Source organism: Eulemur rufifrons, chromosome 3, assembly GCF_041146395.1.
Source record: "Eulemur rufifrons isolate Redbay chromosome 3, OSU_ERuf_1, whole genome shotgun sequence".
Lineage (NCBI taxonomy): Eukaryota > Metazoa > Chordata > Mammalia > Primates > Lemuridae > Eulemur > Eulemur rufifrons.
The window spans coordinates 86,755,684-86,776,517 of record NC_090985.1 but is presented as its reverse complement, the minus strand read 5'-3'; the positions used below and the strand labels follow the sequence as shown (position 1 = coordinate 86,776,517).

Below are 20,834 nucleotides of genomic sequence, written 5' to 3'. Positions count from 1 at the left end.
AAAACACATACAAAATATATACTGAAAGAAATACTAATGAAAAAAATCAAAGAACTAAAAAATAGGATAAATATATCGTGCTCATGGACTAGAAGTCTCAAAACAATAAAGATGCCAATTCTCTCTAAATTGATCTACAGATTTGATCCACTGCCAACCAAAATTCCAGCATGATTTTCTGCACACAGATAAGCACATTTTAAAATTTACAAGGAAAGGCAACATGACTATAATAGACAAAACAATTCTAATAAAAAATAAGTTGGGAGAAACCCCTATATCTGACTTTAAGACTTTAAAGTTACAATAATCAAAACACTGTGAGATTGGAGAAAGATAGGCACATACACTGATGGAACAGAGTCCAGATATGGACCCAAAGAAACATAGCTGATTGATTTTTGACAAAGATACAAATGCAATTCAATGGAGATAGGATAATCTTTTCAACAAACAGTGTTGAAATTAGATACCATATGTAAAAAAAAAAAAAAAAGTCAAGAGTCTCAACCTAAAACTCCTACCTTATACAAAAATTAACTCAAACAGATCACATATCTAAATATAAAATAAAAAGCTATAAAACTTTAGAAAAAAATCACAAGTGAAACCCTCTGGGAGCTTAGATTAAGGAAAGAGTTCTTAGATACAAAACCAAAAGTATGCTCCATAAAAGAAATAAAAAATAAATTGGATTTTATCAAGATAAAATCTTTTGCTCTGTGAATGGCAATGTTAAGAGAATTTAAAGGGTAAGCTATAGAATATATCTGCAAATCACATATCTGACAAAGGGCTTACATCTAGAATATATATACTTTTAAAAAATTCTTAATACTCAACAGCAAGAAAACAAATAACCAAATTTAAAAATTGGCAAAAGACTTAGAGTGGACACCAGAGTGGACAAACACATGGCAGATAAACGTACAAAAAGATGTTCAATGCCATTAGCCATTAGCCATTAAGGAAATGCAAATAAAAACCACAGTGAGGTACCACTATATACCTATTAAAATAGTTAAAATTTAAAAATACTCATACTACCAAAAGTTGTTAAGGATGTGGAACAAATAGAACTTGCATACAGTGCTGGCAGGAATGTAAAATGGTACAGCCACTTTAGAAAACAGTTTGGAAGTTTCTTATGAAGTTAAACATATACTTACCATATGACCCAGCAATCCCACTCCTGGGTACCTACCCTAGAGAAATGAAAACTTAAGTTCATGTAAAAATCTGTACAAGAATGTTTATAGCAGCTCTAGTCATGTTGCCAAAAACTGAAAACTCAAAAGTCCTTCAATGAGTGATGGATAATCAAACTGTAGTACATCCATACAATGGAATATTACTCAGCAATAAAAAGGAACAAACTACTAATACATGCAACAACTTGAATGAATCTCAAAGGCATGCTGAGTAAAAGAAGCCAATCTCAAAAGATTACATACCATATGATTCTATGTATATGACATTCTTAAAATGACAAAACTATAGTGAAAGAAGTGGTTGCCAGGGATTTGGGATGTGAGGAAAGTTGTTACTCTAAAGAGACAGCACGAGGGAGTTTTTTGGGGAGCTAAAACTATTCTGCATCCCAACTGCGGTAGAGGTTATACAAACCTTCATGTGTGTTAAAATTCGTGGAACAGAACAGCAAAAAATAAATTTTACATATGTTAATGGGAAAAACAAAAATAAAAAGCAAAATAAGTTGCCCAAGCCCATTCCTAAACTTAGCAAATCAGGATCTCCAGTAATAAGGAAGCAGCTGGCTGCATTTTTAAGAAGCTCCATGGGTGATCTTGGTGTATTTGTATAGCCAAGGAAGAGAACTTCTGTTCTAACTCCTTAATTTTGATTTCTCCATGCCTTCTGCTACTTCTTCAGGTCAGGCCCTCATCTCTTGTCAGGCCTACTGACTCCAATTTATCCTCTACATTGTGCCAGAGTGATCTCTGACAGGATAAAGTTCAAGCTCTTTAGCATTACACACAAGACCTTTCATGATTTAGTCCCTGTCTACCATTCTTATCTCTCTGCATGCCCTTCCTTGCATTCCACACTTCAACAATATAGGAGCACTGTAAATCCTCTGAAAAGACCTGTTATTTCACATCTCTAGGATTCTGCTCAAACTGTGTCTTCTGCCTGAATTCTACCCCACCACCAATTTGCCTAGCAGGTACCTTAAGATTGTCTTAGTTATATATTCTCTGTCACTCCCCAACTAAAAATCTTTCAGTGATTTTCCATCTATCCTTACTATCACCTGTAACACTTTCCATGAGTCTCATCTACCATTCCTGCTGCCACACTTAAAACTCTTAAAATGCTAATCTTCTACACCCATACTTTGTGTTTTTTCAGCTACTGGTGTCTTAGTTAGTGATGCTCTCCCCCTTTCCCAGAATACTTTTCCCAGTCATCTTTTCCTGGCTACAACCAACTCATCTTACTAGAATATACAGCTGTTATCACTAAGAAGTCTTCTCTTGCACTTTCAGGCTAAGATAATTACACTTCTCTATTTCCATAACTTCCTCTGGTTACTACTTTCTCAACAGTTATCATATTGAAATTATTTTGTATTCATCTCCCTCAACTTGCTCCTTAATAGCAAAAATCGTATTTTATATCTTTATATTCCTCAGGCTTAGCATAAAATCTGGAACAAACAGGTACTTCAATGATTCTTGATGAAAGTAATAAATGAGAGAATAAATTTACCAGGTAACTTAATGCACACCTCCTTTTCTCCAAGAAGACCCAAGTGGCGAACTACATGTTGATAAAACCTAAACCTTGATCTACAACTCAGATCTCTCTCCTAGGCTTTTGTCATTTTATAAACTACTGTCAGAGCCAGGCACTATGGCTCATGCCTGTAATCCCAGTACTTGGGGAGGCCGAGACGGGAGGATCGATTGTGGCCAGGAGTTTGAGACCAGCCTAGGCAACACAGTGAGACCCTGTCTCTACAAAAAATAAGAAAAAGATTAGCCATATATGGTGGGGCACACCTGTGGTCCTAACTACTTGGGAGGCTGAGGTAGGAGGATGGCTTTAGCCCAGGAGTTTGAGGCTGCAGTGAGACGCTATAATTGCACCACAGCACTCCAGCCGGGCAACAGCGTGATATCCTGTCTCTTAAAAATAAATAATTAAACAGATAAATAGATAGACAAATAAAATACAGTACTATCAACTAAACATCTTTACTTAACATATACCAGATGAACCTCAAACTCAATTTCAATATAACAGAATATATTTTTTCCTCAATTCTTTTATCTCGAATGTGCTTATCTTCTTGTACTGCCATTTTTGGTGAACAGATCCAACTGCTCAAAATCACCTCATTAGAAATCTCAGAATCACCCTAAATGCCTTTCTTTTCCTCATTTCTCATACCCAGTTATGATGTCCTGTTGATTTACTAATATGTAAGCTTTCCATACTCACTGCCTCAGTTTCAAGCCCATGCTTCTTCAAACCTGGGATATGACAAAAGTTAACAGTCTCATTGCCTGCAGTTCTAAATCCCGGCAACCTACTTTTCAAAATGCCAATACAGTGATTTTTCTGAAGTGCAACATCATGATTTCACTCCTTAACTCGGCACCCTACTGTCTATAAGAAAAAGTCTAACCTCCTTAGTATGACATAAAAGGTCTTCAACGATCTGGCCCCTACCTTCTTTCCCAGACTATACCCCACAGTCATACTCAACTTCCCACAGTTCCCTAAGCATAACTATGCTTTCTCATACTTCTATGCTCGTGCAGTTAGTTCTGCCTGTAACATTCTATAGCATATTCTTCTGATGAGCTTCCAAGACTGAAGTCTAGGGTGATTCCTCTATAAAGCTGTTCCTGACTCATAACCCCACCCTACTACTACTGGAAAGAACTAATTAATTCTTCCTTTGTGTTTCCATCAATTTCATATGTCTATCATGGTACCTATTTATCACTTATAACATCTATTTGTTGCAAATCTGTCTCTCCCCAGGAGACTACCCCAGGAGACTATAAGCTCTTGAAGGCAGGGACCAGGTATGATTATTACCTAGCTTCTCTATTATCTAATACACATTGAAAGTGTTCAATAATTGTTTGTCAAACAAAATAGTGAAGGCTTAAAAGTCTTTATAATAGTTTTTCAAATCAGAGTTCACAGTAACAAAATTTAATATACAAAACATTATGCTGTCCCCTACATCTTTTGAAACCTACATACCTTTCTTGGCTCAAGGTTCTCTGAAGTGAAACTAAGGCTTCCTTTGTATTTTAGTAGATAACAGCAACCAATGAGGTTCTCTCAAAAACATTTCTTAATTCTTGTATAATACTTAGAACCAAAATCCACTTTTTTAAACAGAAAATAGCCAATTAATGGGCATTATTCCCCCCCACACAAAATACACTATCATCAACAAGCTATAATGAATGTTTACACCTTTTAAATAATATATATTGTTCCTAAGTGCAAAGTAAAGAAGGTTGTTTCTCATCTCATCAGTCTGTATCACTCTACAAACTATTCTCTCTGACCCACAACCTCATGCTATCCTTATGTTATAGAAAGGAGCCTCTATCAGGCCTATCCCAGTGCTACTCTGCCCTATAATGTCCATGTTCCAAAATTAATCCATTTTCTTCCATTATTTCAGTCAAATTTCTCATTCTCTCAGCAGGGCAAAACTCAGCTAGATGTTGAAAGCAAGAAAGCATTCTCCAGAAATCTAAGGACAGCACTAACATATGAATAACTGATATGTTTAATATTCCCAAAGATTATCTGCATTTTAAAAGAGATAGTAATAAGTACAAATAAATATTAATGTAAGAGAAGATTTTTGAGAAATTTCCCAATGAGGGAGAAAGAGAAGGAAGAGAGAAGTTCATCTACTTAGGACTAAACAAGCTATAATCAAGTTATAATGGAATAAGCACAAATTTTAGCTAATTTTAGGAAAGCACTTATAAACATGAAATATGAGAAAAAGAATATTTATTAATACAACTCACAGTATTGTATTGTGACTCAAATGAGATATATAGGAAAATGCTTGGTAAGTGGCAGGTTCTACATATTAATAATTAAAAAAAAAACTTGGTATCCAACTCTAGAAAGGATTTACATTCAAGAATTTGCAAGAGTAAATCTATACCAGTTAGCACTACTGGGCTTTCTGTAGGCATCAGGAAAACCTGAACTTGGCTTGGTGCAGTGGCTCACATCTGTAATCCTAGCACACTGGGAGGCCAAGGAGCGGGGATCACTTGAGGCCAGGAGTTCAAGACCAGCCTGAGCAACATGGCAAGATCCCATTTCTAGAAAAAATAGAAAATTTAGCCAGGAGTGGTGACCCATGTCTGTAGTCCCAGCTACTCAGGAGGCTGAGGCAGGAAGATTGCTTGAGCCCTGAAGTGAGGCTGCAGTGAGCCATGGTGACGCCACCACACTCTAGCCCAGGCAAAAGAGTGAGATGCTGTCTCAAAAAAGAAAAGGAAAGAAATCCTGTACTCGTCAGTCAGTTTTTCATGCTTTTTCTGGATGTGCTGAGAAGGCCTCAATGGATACATACATGAAAATGGTAGCTTCTGAAAGCTACATCCCATTCTTGGCTTAGGGTTCTTTGAGGTGAGACTAAGGCTTCCTTGGTGTTTCAGAAGATAATGGCAACCAATGAGTTTCTCTCAAAAGTACTTTTTAATTCTTATATAACACTTACATAGATTACCAGAGGCATAAATTACAGTAAGTCCTCACTTAACATTGTCACCAGGTTCTTGGAAATGGTAACTTTAAGCGAAATGAAATGACATATAATAAAACCAATTTTTTCTTATAATAACATTATTCAAAGACCTGCTCAAATTAATGTTTCACTTAAAGTCGAAGTTTCCAAGAATCTATCAATGATGTTAAAAGAGGACTTACTGCATAAATATTTCCAAGTCAAAAGTCTACGTGAGCCCAGTTATTCTCTCCTCATTCTTAGGAATCAAAGTGAGAAAGGTCATGGAGTACATTTTAAGAACAAAACAATTTCCTTCCTATCATCACAGGCTAATAAGTAATGAAGCCCAAAATACAATCAATCTCTAAGTGATCCTAGTTAGGTATACTCAGTCTAAACAATACCAGAAACACTTCATTGTCCCTGTGTTCACTACTAGGCTCACTCACTCACTATCATTCAATCATCTATATTTGATGTCAGCAACTTTCTTGATTTTATTTTTCTATTTCAATAAGAAGACCACTACTTATCTTCATGTGTTTTCTTTTTCCTCTCTTACTCTATTTAAATACCACAGGCTTAGGGAAAAAAATAGGTAATACTTTTGCATTTATAGAGAAGTTCTTTAGAAGTATATAGACTCTGTAATGATGTATACTTCTAAGAACACCATAAATATTTTATTCTAGTTCTACCACAAAATAAGACCGTGAAATATCTCTCGATATGATTATATTTGTCAAAATTTCCTTGTATTGGCAACATTTTTTCTCTGCATACCTACATATATTGGTCCCAAGAAAAATACTATTATATAATCTGATTTGTCCATTGATTCATTTTCCCATATCAATAAATACATCTTCAGCACATCACTACTCAGTACTTTGTAATAGTCCATTGTATGACCATAACATTATTTATTAAACCAATCTCGTATGTTGACTACTTGAGTTATTTTCAACTTTTAGAATTATAAACAGCATAATGATGAATAAACTGGTATCTTTACAACATATCTCTGATTATTTTCTAACAATAATTTTCTAGAAGAAGAATTTGAAATAAAGGGGGTGAGAGAAAGGGAACAGGGAAAGAAGAGGAAATAGGGAACAAGGGAAAAAGATGACAGAAAGGCAGGTGAGATAGGACTTTTCTTTAAAAATATATAAAAGAAGCCGCGCGCGGTGGCTCACGCCTATAATCCTAGCACTCTGGGAGGCCGAGGCGGGTAGATCGCTTGAGGTCAGGAGTTCGACACCAGCCTGAGCAAGAGCGAGACTCCGTCTCTACTAAAAATAGAAAGAAATGATCTGGCCAACTAAAAATATATATAGAAAAAATTAGCTGGGCATGGTAGTGCATGCCTGTAGTCCCAGCTACTCGGGAGGCTGAGGCAGGAGGATTGCTTGAGCCCAGGAGTTTGAGGTTGCTATGAGCTAGGATGACACCACGGCACTCACTCTAGTCCGGGCAACAGAGCGAGACTCTGTCTCAAAAAAAAAAAAAAAAAAAAAAAAAAATTATATATATATATATATATATATATATATAAAAAACAGAATGTCTAAGTTTATTAGCAGAGTTGCTATTCTATTATTTTCAGCAAACTCCTATTACTTAAGTTTATGTAGGCTGAAATTCTTCCTTTAACAAACTGAATTCCTTTTTGGAACCTTATTTTCTCTGCCTGGATATGTATGGGATTAATTTTTATCCTTAATATTAAAATATTGCTGGACTGAGATTTGTAGGAGTCCCTATACATTTGAGTATTTTTCTTCCTGGAATTTTTCAGTTCGCACACACAGATATTTTTTAGTGAAGTTTTCTTCCATATGTCTTTATTCTTTTGTTTGTAATTTCTGATTTTGGTTTTATGTTTCAGAAAATGAATTATCTGTATGTTCCATAGCTTTATTTTCCCTGTTCTCCATATCTAACTCTCCTCTCATCCTTTCAGCTTCTCCTCATTCCTCCTGGGTCTACAACAGATTGCCACCAATCTATTTTCCTACCATGTAGTGAATTTTCCTCCATTTCTGCAATTTAGTGGTCATTTGGAAGGTAACAACAACGGTTGTTAACTACATCCTAATTTGTATTTCAGATTACCCTCTGATTATTTTTAAATTGTCCCAATTGCTTTAAAATATGTCTTTATGAATCAAGAATGTTTTCATGTATCAATGCTGATAGAGATTCTGAAGGTTTCAAAAGGAGGGAGAAAGATAAGAGAATCAGGTAGGAAATATAAAAGGAATGGTTCAAAAAAAAGGAACTGATATATTGTGATAATTTTTTAAATTAAAAATTCAGGATAAAAATGAGAAAAAAAATTAAAATTGAAAGAACTGAAGAAAAGCAAATATTCTTGAGAACATTTGATTTCCAAACAAAGATAATTTAATTTTATTATACACCTCCCGAAGAGCCAAATTATAACAGTGACTATTACCTTCAACAAAATATTTGGGGACGTTAACTTACTAAATCCACAAAACCTTTACATTAAGTAGTTTTAGTCAAATAAACTGGTGAGAGATATCTTAATTACATAGCATAGCATTAGGCATACATGAGTAGCAAAATCAAACAAAGCTCCTTATTTGCTGTTAATGAAACATCATGTTGCTTTTATAAATGTTAAGGATAGAAAGCTTCAGTGACACTGAATTGATACAAACCATTTGGGGGAGAATTAAAAAAATCAAGGGCTATTCAATTTAATAATACAAAACTTAAAACTGCTTAGTAAATATTCATAAGTATAGTTTTAATATAGTGATAAAACAGAAAATAATTAACCAATCTTTCTTAAAGACATTTTCATTCAAACCAAGAAAAACCAACCAAACAAAAAGAATTATAATGGTGACAATTTTGAGAACCTAACATTTTTTTAGGGAAACCAGAATTTTGCATATTAACTGCCTATTCAAGTGTGCTTTTTGAAATGTAAAAGAAAATTAAGAATTGACAAAATATTTAACTATTTCAAAAGGAAAATAATTCAGTGAAGATAAACACATATAAAAGTTTACGACAGTATAACTTGGCAGACTGATTTTTTTAAGGAAAGAAAGTTCTACGTAATACTAACAAAAGTACTTTTCCTTCTTATTTGCCACTCAAGAGTCTTCTCCAACAGTCACAGAAATGGGGATTAAGGGTGGAAACAGAAAGAACAGAACACTTTCACTTCATTTATGGAAACACAGATTCATCACGGCATTCAGGAAAAAAAAAAATATACATTCTGGTAACATAACTTTAATTTCTGTTCTTCTAGTAAGACAGCTGTAGATACACAGTTGGCATTTACTATAAAACTTCTATTCCCTAATAATTAAAATTATACTTATTTTTGGACACTGGTGTATATTTTAAAATCCTAATTATTAAAAAATTTCTTCTCAACTATAATACTTTTTACCTGATATGTAAGAATGAAAGGTAAGAAATGATGATTAAGTAATATGTTAATAAGATGCTAAGAGTGAACATTAGAAAACTTAAAAGAAAATCCTAAAAACATTTGGAAAAAGCAAGCAATACTATAAAAAAATAAGAGATAACAAAGATTAATCAATCCTATCAGATATCATGTTAGGTACTATACTGATATAAATTGATAATGACTGATGGAATACGATATGATAAAATGTTTTTTAAATTTAATAACTGCTGTTAAAACACTTATCAATTCAGAGGAAGAAAATGAACTTGTTAAATGCATCCCTCATATCATACCCTGCTATGGTCTGAATGTCTGTATTCCCCCAAAATTCACAGGTTGAAACCTAATCCCCAACGTGTTGGAATTAAGAATTAGTGCCCTTTTAAAGAGGACTGAGGGAGGCTGTTTGTCTCTTCCACCTTGTGAGAACACAACTAGAAGATGTTGTTTATAAAGAACAGGCTCTCACCAGACATGAAATCTGTCAGCACCTTGATCTTTAACTTCCCAGCCTCCAGAACTGTGAGAAATAAGTTTCTGTCATCCAAAAGCCACCCAGCTTAGAGTATTTTGTTATAGGAGCACAAACAGACTAAGACATACCCCAATAAAACAGACTAAGACATACCCTAATAAATCTCAAGAAAAAAAGCATGAAAAAAATCAAATAATAAAATTTACAGAAAACAAAGGTATAGATATTCTAACTACAAAGAGGAGTTATGTCTTTGTTTTTTTACTTTTAGAACAGAAAAAAAATGTAAAGGAAAGATTAAAGGACGAAAAACTGATCGAAACCAATAAATCTAAACAGAGCAACTACCCTGTCTTGCTGTCCTCAGTGCTCTGCTGTATACTTGCACCAACCACAGGTATAGTATGTTTACAGCAAGCTTGCCTTAAGAAATAAGAGCCAAAAATGACTATACTCTAACTAAGTGATCTCAACCTTAAGAGTTGATTTTATACAGTTCAGCATACATAACAAGCACTCAATGAATTTGCAGGGATTAAAAAAAAAAGAAGAAAAATCTGTGCAGCAAAATTCAAATACAGATGTCCCCAAACTCAAAAACATTTAAACTAATGACACACTGTAAAAATACTAGGTAGAAAGACAACATAGATATATAGAAATGCCTATGAAATTTTGATGAGTGAAAATCATGACAATTATATAATAATTATATTTACATACTTACAGAAGAAGCCATTGAGATTTATGAGTTATTTTTAGGTAACAAAATCTTTTTGTAATTTCACATGACATTTTAATAAGATTTTGTTTTTATCTCAATTCTTAAAATGATTTGAAATGCTATATTAAGATAAAAAGCAAATTGGAGTATTTTTAAAGGTTAGGAATATAAGCACAATAAAAGCTAGCCTATCCAGAATCCTTGGGAAGTATTACAAGACAAATGAAATTTTCCAATGGCTTAAATTATTAAAACTTCACTTTAAAATTTTGTTACAAATCTTAGAAAATATACATGGAAATACACATGAATTTGCCTGACATCTTAAGCAGAACAGAGAACTAAAATGATATTTTGCATGATGGGAGTCAGGGATCCCATTAGGAACACACTGAACATAAATACCCTGGAGATTCACTGAAATGTACAGAGCAATATTTTCCTGAATTGATTATCATCTGTTTGTATGTTAGTATTTGGCCCTTTTTCTTTTCTTGACATTTCTTTCTTTTCCTTTTTGTAATTTGTTACTCATAAACACACAGTGTTGTGGTTAAGGGTGCAGATTGGCTGCGCAACTCCCAACGTTGCTCTGTGTAGGCTCTAATGTCATATTTCAACTCTACCAAACACAAACCCCAAACTCAATTTCTTCATCTGCAAAATGCAGATAATAATAGTACCTAAGTATATAGGGTTGTTCTGAGGACTAACTGAGGTAAAGCCAATGAAGTAAGTATTCAATTGATACAGACCTGGCATATAGTAAACAATAAATTCCTTTCCTCTTACTATGCCTTAAAAATAGCTCAAATTTTTAAAGAATATATGTGTTTGTGCACGTATGTACATGTTCCCATGTATGTGTGTGGAAAAAATACAGGTTGTACATCCTTATGAAAATCAGAAATGCTTCAAAACCTGAAACTTTTTGAGCACCAACATGAGGCCAGAAGTGAAAAATTCCACATCTGACCTCATGTGATGGGTCCCAGTCAAAACTTTGGGGAGGAGTGCACACCTATATGATGAGAGTGATGTGCACTGTCTAGGAAATGGACATAACTAAAGCTCAGACTCGGGGGGATGGGGAGGCATGGGCAATGTATATAGCCTGATCTTTTGTACCCCCTTAATGAGCTGAAAAACAAACAAAAAATAAAAAAAAATAAAAAAAAAAAACTTTGTTTCATACACAAAATTATTAAAAATATTGTATAAAATTACCTTCAGGCTGTATGTATAAAGTGCTACAAAATACAAGTGAATTTGGAGTTTAGACTTCGGTCCCATCTCCAAGATAGCTCATTATGTATATGCAAACATTCCAAAATCCAAAACATTCCTGGTCATAATCACTTGGAATAAGGAATACTCAATCTGTACTTCAAAAAGTTGACAGTGTTTCAGTGAGATAACACTTTGTACAAATTAAGATGGCTAAAATAAAAAGGGCAGTAACAAATGTTGGCAAGGATGTAGAGAAATGGGAACCATCATGCACTGTTTGGGTGGGTAAAATGGTGCAGGCACTTTGGAAAACAATTCAGCAGTTTCTTAAACGTGAATCATAAATTTATATGGCCCAACAATTCCGCTCCTAGCTTATCTACTCAAGAGAAGTAAAAATCTATGTCCACATAAAGATTTATACACAAATATTCACAGCAGTATTATTCATTCAACTCAAGTATCTATGAAAAGGTGAATGGATAAGCAAAATGTGATATATCCAAACAATGGAATACCACTCATCAATAAAAAGAAGTACTGATACATGTTTCATGAATGAACCTCAAACACACACTGAGTGAAAGAAACCAGACACAAAAGACCACCTATGTATGATTGTATTTTATGAAATGTCCAAAAAAGGCAAATCTAAAGATAGAAAATAGATTAGTGAATACCTATAGGTGAAGGTGGCAACAAGGATTAACTGTAAATGGGCACTAGGGATTTTACTAGGGTGATGGAAATGTTCTAAAACTGAATTATGGTGATGGCTACACAATTCAATAAATTTACTAAAAATTATTACAATTAAATAAGGTAAATTTTACCCTATATAAATTATACCTCAACAGAGGTTTTGAGTTTTTTCCCCAAAAAGTTAGCAGTGGTTATCTCCAGCTCTCAGTGTTACAGGTAATTTTTTTTTCCAGTTTTACTTTTGAAAATGGTTTGAAGAAAAGGGTTTGTTTATAAAAAATAAAAATTAAATGTCAAATTTATTGGAATTATAAAAGTAAATAGACTGAGGGATTCTCCTCTGTATAAAGTGCTTGGCCTTCGTAATATCTACTTTGGCTGTTATATTTTTACCATTTCATCTCTTAGCAAAGTTGTGGATAGAGTTGTGGTTATTAAATAGCTGATTGAGTGTCACCATATATATTTTTGGATTTAAAGTTGAGAGAGAAAAATTAATGGCCTCACATGGAGTTTCCTGAAGATACTGCCAGAGGTAATATTGTGATATGAAATATTTTAAAGATTACCATAGCCTTTTCTGAATGAAAAGGTAACACAGGCTATATAGACCAATTTAGTTATATCAAGTCTAACTCTAATCAAAACAAACTGTTGAAAGCAGAACACAAAATTTCTAAATGCTTGGGCCCAAGACTCTTTTTGTTTGTTTGTCTGTCTATCTGTCTAAGACAGGGTCTGGCTCTGTCACCCAGGCTAGAGTGCAATGGCATCATCATAGCTCGCTGCAAACTCCAACTCCTGCACTCAAATGATCCTCCTGCCTCAGCTTCCCAAAGTGCTAGGATTACAGGCATGAGTCACCACACCAGGCTGCAAGACTCCGTTAAGAAATTTTTCAGGAGACTCTACTTAACACACGCTAAAGGCTGAGAATAACTGCTTTCTAGATTCATGAAACAATCAGAGATGAGCCAAATACAGTATTTGATTACATAAACAAATATATGGCATACTCTGTATAAGGAAGCTCAAATAAAGAAATTAAACTGGGTCTGAAAAGTTAGGATAAAAGGAACTTTCATTCATTTCCAAGGGCTGCCTTAACAAATTACCATAAATTTGGTGGCTTAAAACAACAGAAATTTACTGTCTCACAGTTCAGGATGCCAGAAGTCTAATACTAAGGTGTTAGCAGAGCTATGACACATCTGAGGCTCCAGGGAAGAATTCCGCTCCTTGTCTCTTCCTAACTTCTGGTGACTCTTGGCATTCCTTGGCTTGTGGCAGCATAACTCCAATTTCTGCCTCCATTTTCACACAGCTTTCTTCCTTTGTGTGCCTCGGTGTCCCCTCCTCTTCTTAAAAGGACACCAGTCATTGGATTTAGGGCCCACCTCAAGGCCCTAAATTAATTAAGGTTCTAAATTTCACCCCAAGATCTTTAACTAATTACATATGCAAAGTTCCTATTCCAGGAAGGAATCAAACAAGTGAAAGGCTTATTTCCTCGGGGGAAAAAAACATCACTGAAAAAAACCTGACATCTCAAATTTGAAGTTGTTTTGTGTCATTCTCAGTAGAAAATATCCTATTATATCATTAGGAAATTCTATCATTAAAAAATCCTAAAATATATGCAGAATGCAAGATGAAAATGTTTTACCATATAAAAACCTATTTTTGCAAAGGCTTTTTCTATCCTTGTGTTCTCCATTGAGGTGAATGTCATCTATAATCAACCCGAAGCTCTGGCTGCAAGACTGGATATCATCATTTCCTTTGTCACTCAACAAATCCATAAAGCAAAAATATATTTTTTCAAAATATATTCCAAATTTAAACAATTCTCACCCCTTCCACTACCACCAACCTAGTCTAAGTCTCCATCAACTCTTACCAGAGTAAGCCTTTAAAAATGTAAATGTGCCATCCCTAAAATCCCAAATTTGCCCTCCTCTCCTACCATTCCCCATCTCTCTCCCGGCCATACAAGCCTCTTTGCAGCCTGAACCACACCAAGCACACACTTATCTTGCTGTTTCCTGTTTCTGTTTTCATCCAGGTATCTGAAAGCTGAATCTCTCACTTATGTCACTTCTCTGTTCAAAAGTCATCTCACAGAGAAGCCTTTCCTGAAAACCCTATCCTAAAGTAGCACTCCTGTGCTTTTTCCTTTACCCTTCTCAACTATTTCTTCAGATAACCACCTCACAATATAATACATATTAGTTTGTTACTATCACCCTTATCCCACTGGAATTTATAATTCAATGAAAGCATGTTTGGTTCACTGCTGTATGCCCAGCACTGAAACAGTATCTGGCACATACAAGGAGCTCAACAAACATCGGAATAAAGAATATACCTAGTTTGGAATGGCAATAATAATTTACTCATGTATTTTTCCTTTTCAAATATCCCTCCTCCATTATATGAGGAATGTTATGACAAATATTTCCTCAAATTATTTCCCATTCACAATTTTCTCTGTGTAAGTTAAACTTTATCAAGAGAAAGAAACTGGTTACCTGCCACTAGATGGGGTAGGAAAGAAAGAGCCAGTCAGTGAACATTCCAACTGCTCCTTATTTCTGACTTTCTTCTTCCCATACCATCAACAGGACTGCTGCTTTCCCAAAACACATGACTCTTCTGGAAGATGGTCTCATCAGTAGTTAGAAATATTGTACCTACTTTGCCTTTCTGTCCCCTTAAACAGTATCCCAAAGTAAGTTCCAAGGAACAATGTGTCCTAGGGGAGTTATCTGAGTTAACAGTCACTGAAAAGTGTCAAGCAAATTTAGGAAAAACTTCATTAAACAAAATTGAGCAGGTTTCTTTCCTGAAGGACTTTTCAGAATCCTAACTATATTCATGTGCATTGTAAATTTCCAAAATGGAAACAGATTACACACTGTAACCCAAACTTATTTTTTCAACCCAAATTTACTTTTTTCAAAAATCTTCTCCAAGAACTTGGGCTTTATGACATTTATTTTATTCAATACTATCCTGGAGAAAGAGCCCCTAAAACCAATCTGAAATACGAAAGAAAACAACAAATGCAAATAGTATCTTTCTTTCAGTCATTTCATTTATTATACTCTTTTTTCCTAGCCATCCCCAAAATTCAGGCAGCCTGGCTTACTGAAAACACCTTTTATTTTGATATCAAGGAAGGTTTAAAAGGAGAATTGTTAATGGATTTAAATTATAATTAAGATGTTCACTGATGGCAGGATATTGTTTGAGAATAAGTCATTTTTCCATAAATGGTGAAGAATGACAAAAATTAATAGTTGCTAAAGTACTGTAAAACCAGGGCCAAGAGCACTCAAATAATTTCCCCTCCACCCACATATCCCTTTTTTATACTACCACCAATCAAAGTAAGAGTGGGATTAGAGGGGCAGAAGGAAGCAAGTTCTGTAACATTTGAGTCCCAATATTATATGTCCAGGGGGAACTAAAATTATAGGTAACAGACTCATATAAGAAAACTAAGTCAGTAGGATCACTTCATAATATGATGAACAATATAAATTCATATTGATACAAAAATTATTTTCCTAACAATATTTTCTCTGTCTCCATCATTCCCCCATATTCCTGCAGGAATACATCTTTATCACTGCCTTTATATGCCTCCTTTCCATTTAAAACCTTCTTCTGGTTACCCCTTTCACTCCTATTCTGTTATCAGTGCCAGTTTCCAACCTTGAACTCTTTCATCCTAACATTTGCAGAGTAGCTTCATAGATATCCAATGCCAGAAAGCGGAAGATGAACTAGTTACAGCCCTAACATCAAAGAAACTCCTGAAACTTGGAGGCCTGATTGGAATAAGTCCCAACTACACCATCCCCAAGAGACAAACAATGCTACCTTCAAGCCCAATCCCGCAACAATCCTAAATTCTTTGAAACTAAAAATAGCTCAGCTGTTGTCTCATCTGCCAGCAGATGGCCAGACTATTTTTAATTCAGGATTCTCGACAGCAGGAATGGATCAGGCTAAGCTAGGGCAGCCTAGACTCCCTCACTCTGCAGAGAGCTGTAGTAGGGCAGGTAGCAAGAGAGGGCAACCTAGAGCTGCTCCTAGCCCCTGGGCTTCACATTAGTTGTAACAATGTTCCGGGCTTAGGGAGAGTTAGTTTCTTTTGGTTTTAAAACCATTCTTCAAAACAAAGTCTGACATAAGAAAATCTGAAAAAAGTTTTAAATGACTCTGCATACCCCTTAAACATTTATCTGTTTTTCTTTTTGTGAAAATAAAAGTTCTTTATATAGTGTCTTGAGAATGGATTCTGTTTTAATGCTGTAAGATCTCCCCTAATCTAGATGATGTTCCCTAAAAGTTATACTTTTTAGCAAAAAAAAAAAATCACTTAAAGAATACATGATAAAATGTAATCTCATAAGTATGATTTACAGAAAATCTATTACTAATTGGCCATTATGATAAAAGATGCCTGAACTAATTTTGAATACCAATGCTCTGAAATCTACTCACATGCCAATAAAATGATTTTCAAACAAAAAAGAATTAAAAGTCTTACATAGTATATATATTTTCTTGTTTACTGTCTATCTTCAGCTCCATGGTAGGTACTCAATAAATATTTGAGAGGAGAATGAATACACACAGGCGTATTTAGAAGGGTTATAAAAACACCCATAAAATGACTCTGTACCTCTACCATGAAATCCTCACCCACTCACAATCTATAAACCCAGGATGACCAAATCAGTACATTCCAGTTTACTTTCCCATCCTGCTTAATAGCCACACAAATTATCAAGAGACCAAAGTGGACCTGGCCCAGTCTCAATAGTGAAGAGAAGGGAGATCTATAATAGTTTCCAGGGACAACACATATTAGGGGATACTATCTGCCTGCAAGATATTACACTTTCTGCAAAGATGAAATGGGTTACCCTATCAACTTACGTTTGGCGATACTGTTGATGGATAACTGAAGTGAAGAAATAAAGTTCACTAGGGATTAGCCACCACGAGATTGCTGAGATTTTGCTTTGTAGGAGGCTAAACGTAACTTTTATGAAATGTGGAAAAAAGGTCTTACACACCACAAGTAAAGAAAGTACTCTGGTGCCTAGCCCCTGCCTAAGTAGCCACATTCCTCGTAATAAGCTTCTACTAACCATATGGAAGGGGTAAAAAGGCAAAAACTGGTAAAAATCTGGAACAGACAACTGATGCAGCTGGCACACACAGCACCAAGTAATTCCTACCTCTGGAAATGGCAAGGACCACTTAGAGAGCTATAGGCCCTCTAAACATGCCACTCAAGAGTAGCAGGAATATTCAATGCACAAGTTAACAGAACAGTACATTCACATTCATGGCTCACTAGAGGGAATGTGATCATACAATCATTAAGTTCAATATCCTAGCTTTACAGAGAAGAAACTTAAGGCCCAGAGACTTGCCTAATAACGCAGATAATGAAACAGAACTGGGATTTAAACCCAGGATCCCAGACTCTCATTCCAGTGAGCTCTCCATTAAAACATGCTTACTTATGTTACCATTTTGGAGAGGAAAATACATACACACACAAAGCACTTAATTTCTTCAGTTTGACACTTATAATTCATCATATTAAAAATATATTCTAACCAAAAACACTTGTACCCCTGAAATCCAATATATGTATATATAATCTAACATGGAAAAATCTGAATTGTCAAAAACTAAAACTTTAATTTGAATCACTTAAGTTCTTTAACCTGCAAGTTAGTCATAAACCTACATATAACAATTCTTTTAAAAATCCTAAAATCACTTTCTCCCTGATCCCACCCCAATTTAATAATTATTCCTTTTAGGACCCAGATATAATTTCCGTTTTTACCTCTATACAACATTCTTCTCATACATCTGGAACAGTCTTTTGTTAGCTACAACAAAATAGAAACTTTATCCATGAAGATGATAAAAAAATAAACTTAAGCCCATTATTCTAAAGATACAAAATTTTGAAGGTGAAATTTCTTCCATAATGTTTTTCACATCAACAATTTTAAGGAAATAACTATATAGATATTATACCAAGTTAAATACTAGACTTACATTTATTTTAATAACTAAAAGCTAATTTTAAGCTATCTTGAGCCTTTAATTTTAGCATGCTTAAGTTATGGATTTTTCCCCCTTTAAGAATGCTTTTTTTCCAAAGCCCATTTAACAAGCTTCCTTTTCTTGCCAATTTGACCTAGTCTATTTCCAGTTCCATAAAATAAAGTGTAAGCATTAGGAATTCATCTTTGTGTTAAATGTCCTGGGCTCTCAAACTATTTCATCTTTGATGTAGGCAATAGATCTATCAGTGTTTCCCCCTTAACAATTCCGTATCTGCCTAACCTCCCTATAGGTATTGTTTGGATTTTTCCTGCTGCGGGCTTCATTACACTAGATCTCTTCCGTCTGAACTATAAATCACAATTCAAGCTTGAGAGCAGCTGCCACTGTCCAGACATGTGGCTGGTGGGTGTCATTGTCTTTTTCATTTTCCTCATTTCAAACCCTCCCTTCCCGTCACCTAAAGCCAGTTTATCTAAAGGTTCTTTCCTTCCCCGCTTTTATATGGCTACCCCCACCCCCACCCCTTAACCACTGGTCTTGTTCTTCCAGGTCAGCCCAGTCAGATACACATTACTCTATGTTTTTCCTGTGGCGGAGGCGGAGAGATGTCAGAACGGGCTGCACCTCTTGCAAACCCTTTCTCAAGACTGTCAACAAGGGAACAACTTCAGCCTATCTTCTCAAAGTATCACACCAAAGAATAAAGTTATTGTAATTACGATATGGAGCCCTTCCCACGCCCAATCTTGACATATCGGCCCCACCTCAATTTCCAAGCTAATAAACAACAGCTCATCTTCTGCTTCATCACAAAGGGTGGTATCCTGTCCGCACCGCAAGGTCCTCTCACACTCTCTAGTCGATCCCTCGAACCCAGGTGCCCCGCGATCCTAAGCCCTGCTGCGGTCCCGGAGCCCAGCTAACTGCCCCTCCTCCTCTACCTCGCCTCTGCCCCACATACAGCCGAGTTACTGTCAACTCCAGCCAGACAGCAGAGAGCTCCGCGAGGGCTCCAAGAGGTCAGCGACGGGGGCCTAGGGCGAGCTCCCAGGCGACCCCACCTCCTGCGGGCCGCCCCGGGCCCTCACCCCCACCCCCGCCATTCCCAGGCCTCCTCCCCACTCACCTAACGCCACCTCGCAAGCTTTGCGCAGCTGGGAGTGATGCGCCTTCTTCACTTCCTTGTCGGCCAAAATCTTCTCCAGGGCCCGGGTCAGGAACATGTTCTTCGTCTTCTTCCCCTCATACATGGACGCAAAGAAGGAGGCGGCGGCTCGTCCGACCCGCGGCTCCCAACGGCTGGAGGGGAGGAGGAGGAGGGGGAGGAAGAGAAGAGAAAAAGGAGAGGGGGTGGAAGTGGGGGAGAGGAGGCGTGGAGGGCAGCGACAGGATCAGAAAGGGGCGGGCGAGCGGGACCAGTCGTGGTACCGGCAAGGGGCGTCGAGGTCCTCGCCACCCCCGAGAAGCCGCCCCTCGAGGGCCGCGCCCGTCGCGCCTCCGCTTCTAGACCTGGCCCGGGGGTCCCTTCCTGGCCGCCCCCCTCACGCGTCCCTCCGGCCCGGCGGCGGTGAGGGAGCCCGGCCCAGGCGGCCGTCTGGCAGGAGCCAAGGGACGAGGCGGCGGCGGCAGCTCAGAGGCCCGGCGAGAGCAGGGCTGCCCTGGCTACTGTGGGGATTAGCACCCGCCGCGGCCGATGCCTGGCCTCCATCACCGCCGACCTGCCCCGGCCGCCATGTTGGGAGGAAACGACGCGTCACGCAGCGGCCGAACGGCTGCAGAGGAGGAAGCGGCGGCGGCGGCGGCGCTGCCTGCCCAGAGCTGTCGCGGCGCCGGGAGGCTGGGGGCGGAGGGCGGCGCGGGAGGAGCGGCCCGAGATGCAGCGCTACGGCGGCCCGGCGGGGCCTCGCCGCTTCCTGCGTTCGCCTGCGGGGCGGCGCGGGGCGTGGCGGGCGTCCTGCGGCGCCGTGCCGTGCCGCGCACTTCGGGGCTCCTGCGGGCTGCCCTGCTGCGGGACCAGGGATCTCCGGACACCCTACTCCCGCCGGGTGAACAGAACTCCTGGCTACCCTGTCCCCTTTTTCCAACTTTCTGGTGGGAGTGCAGTCCTTTCCCGTTCAGGGGTCACAGGAACATCGCCCGTTTTCAGCCGCACTGGTGTCCACCTGACGCACTCGACTCTAAAATTCGTTCCCCGGCGCACAAAACTGCTATCCAGGACCGTGCTCTCCGACTACCTCAGGGAGGATTATCATTTGGGAAAAGTAAGCTAAAACCAATTGACAAGGGTTCAGAAATATTTCACTTTTCCATCTCTCTGTAGGATAAATCGAACTCTAGATTTCAGGTGCTTTCTGAATTGAATCTGAAGTTAGGGTAA

The 20,834-nt window shown here is 37.4% G+C and overlaps 1 protein-coding gene across 13 annotated transcripts in view; it reads right to left on the bottom strand.

Annotated features, from left to right (window-relative positions):
• Positions 1–20,242, bottom strand: part of ARFGEF1 (ARF guanine nucleotide exchange factor 1) — a 149,038-nt gene extending 128,796 nt beyond the window's left edge. For 10 of the 13 annotated variants that reach the window (XR_011233154.1, XM_069465538.1, XM_069465540.1 and 7 more), the window contains exon 1: positions 19,584–20,242. Coding sequence is in view for 8 of the 13 variants with exons in the window: in XM_069465538.1 (XP_069321639.1) it covers positions 19,584–19,707 (124 nt within the window). In the remaining 5 variants the exon portion in view is untranslated. Of the gene's footprint in view, positions 1–1,169; positions 1,206–19,583 lie in introns of all 13 variants that reach the window. The other 3 variants (XM_069465541.1, XM_069465543.1, XM_069465545.1) reach the window with 3 other exon arrangements.
• Positions 20,243–20,834: the final 592 nt, after the last annotated feature.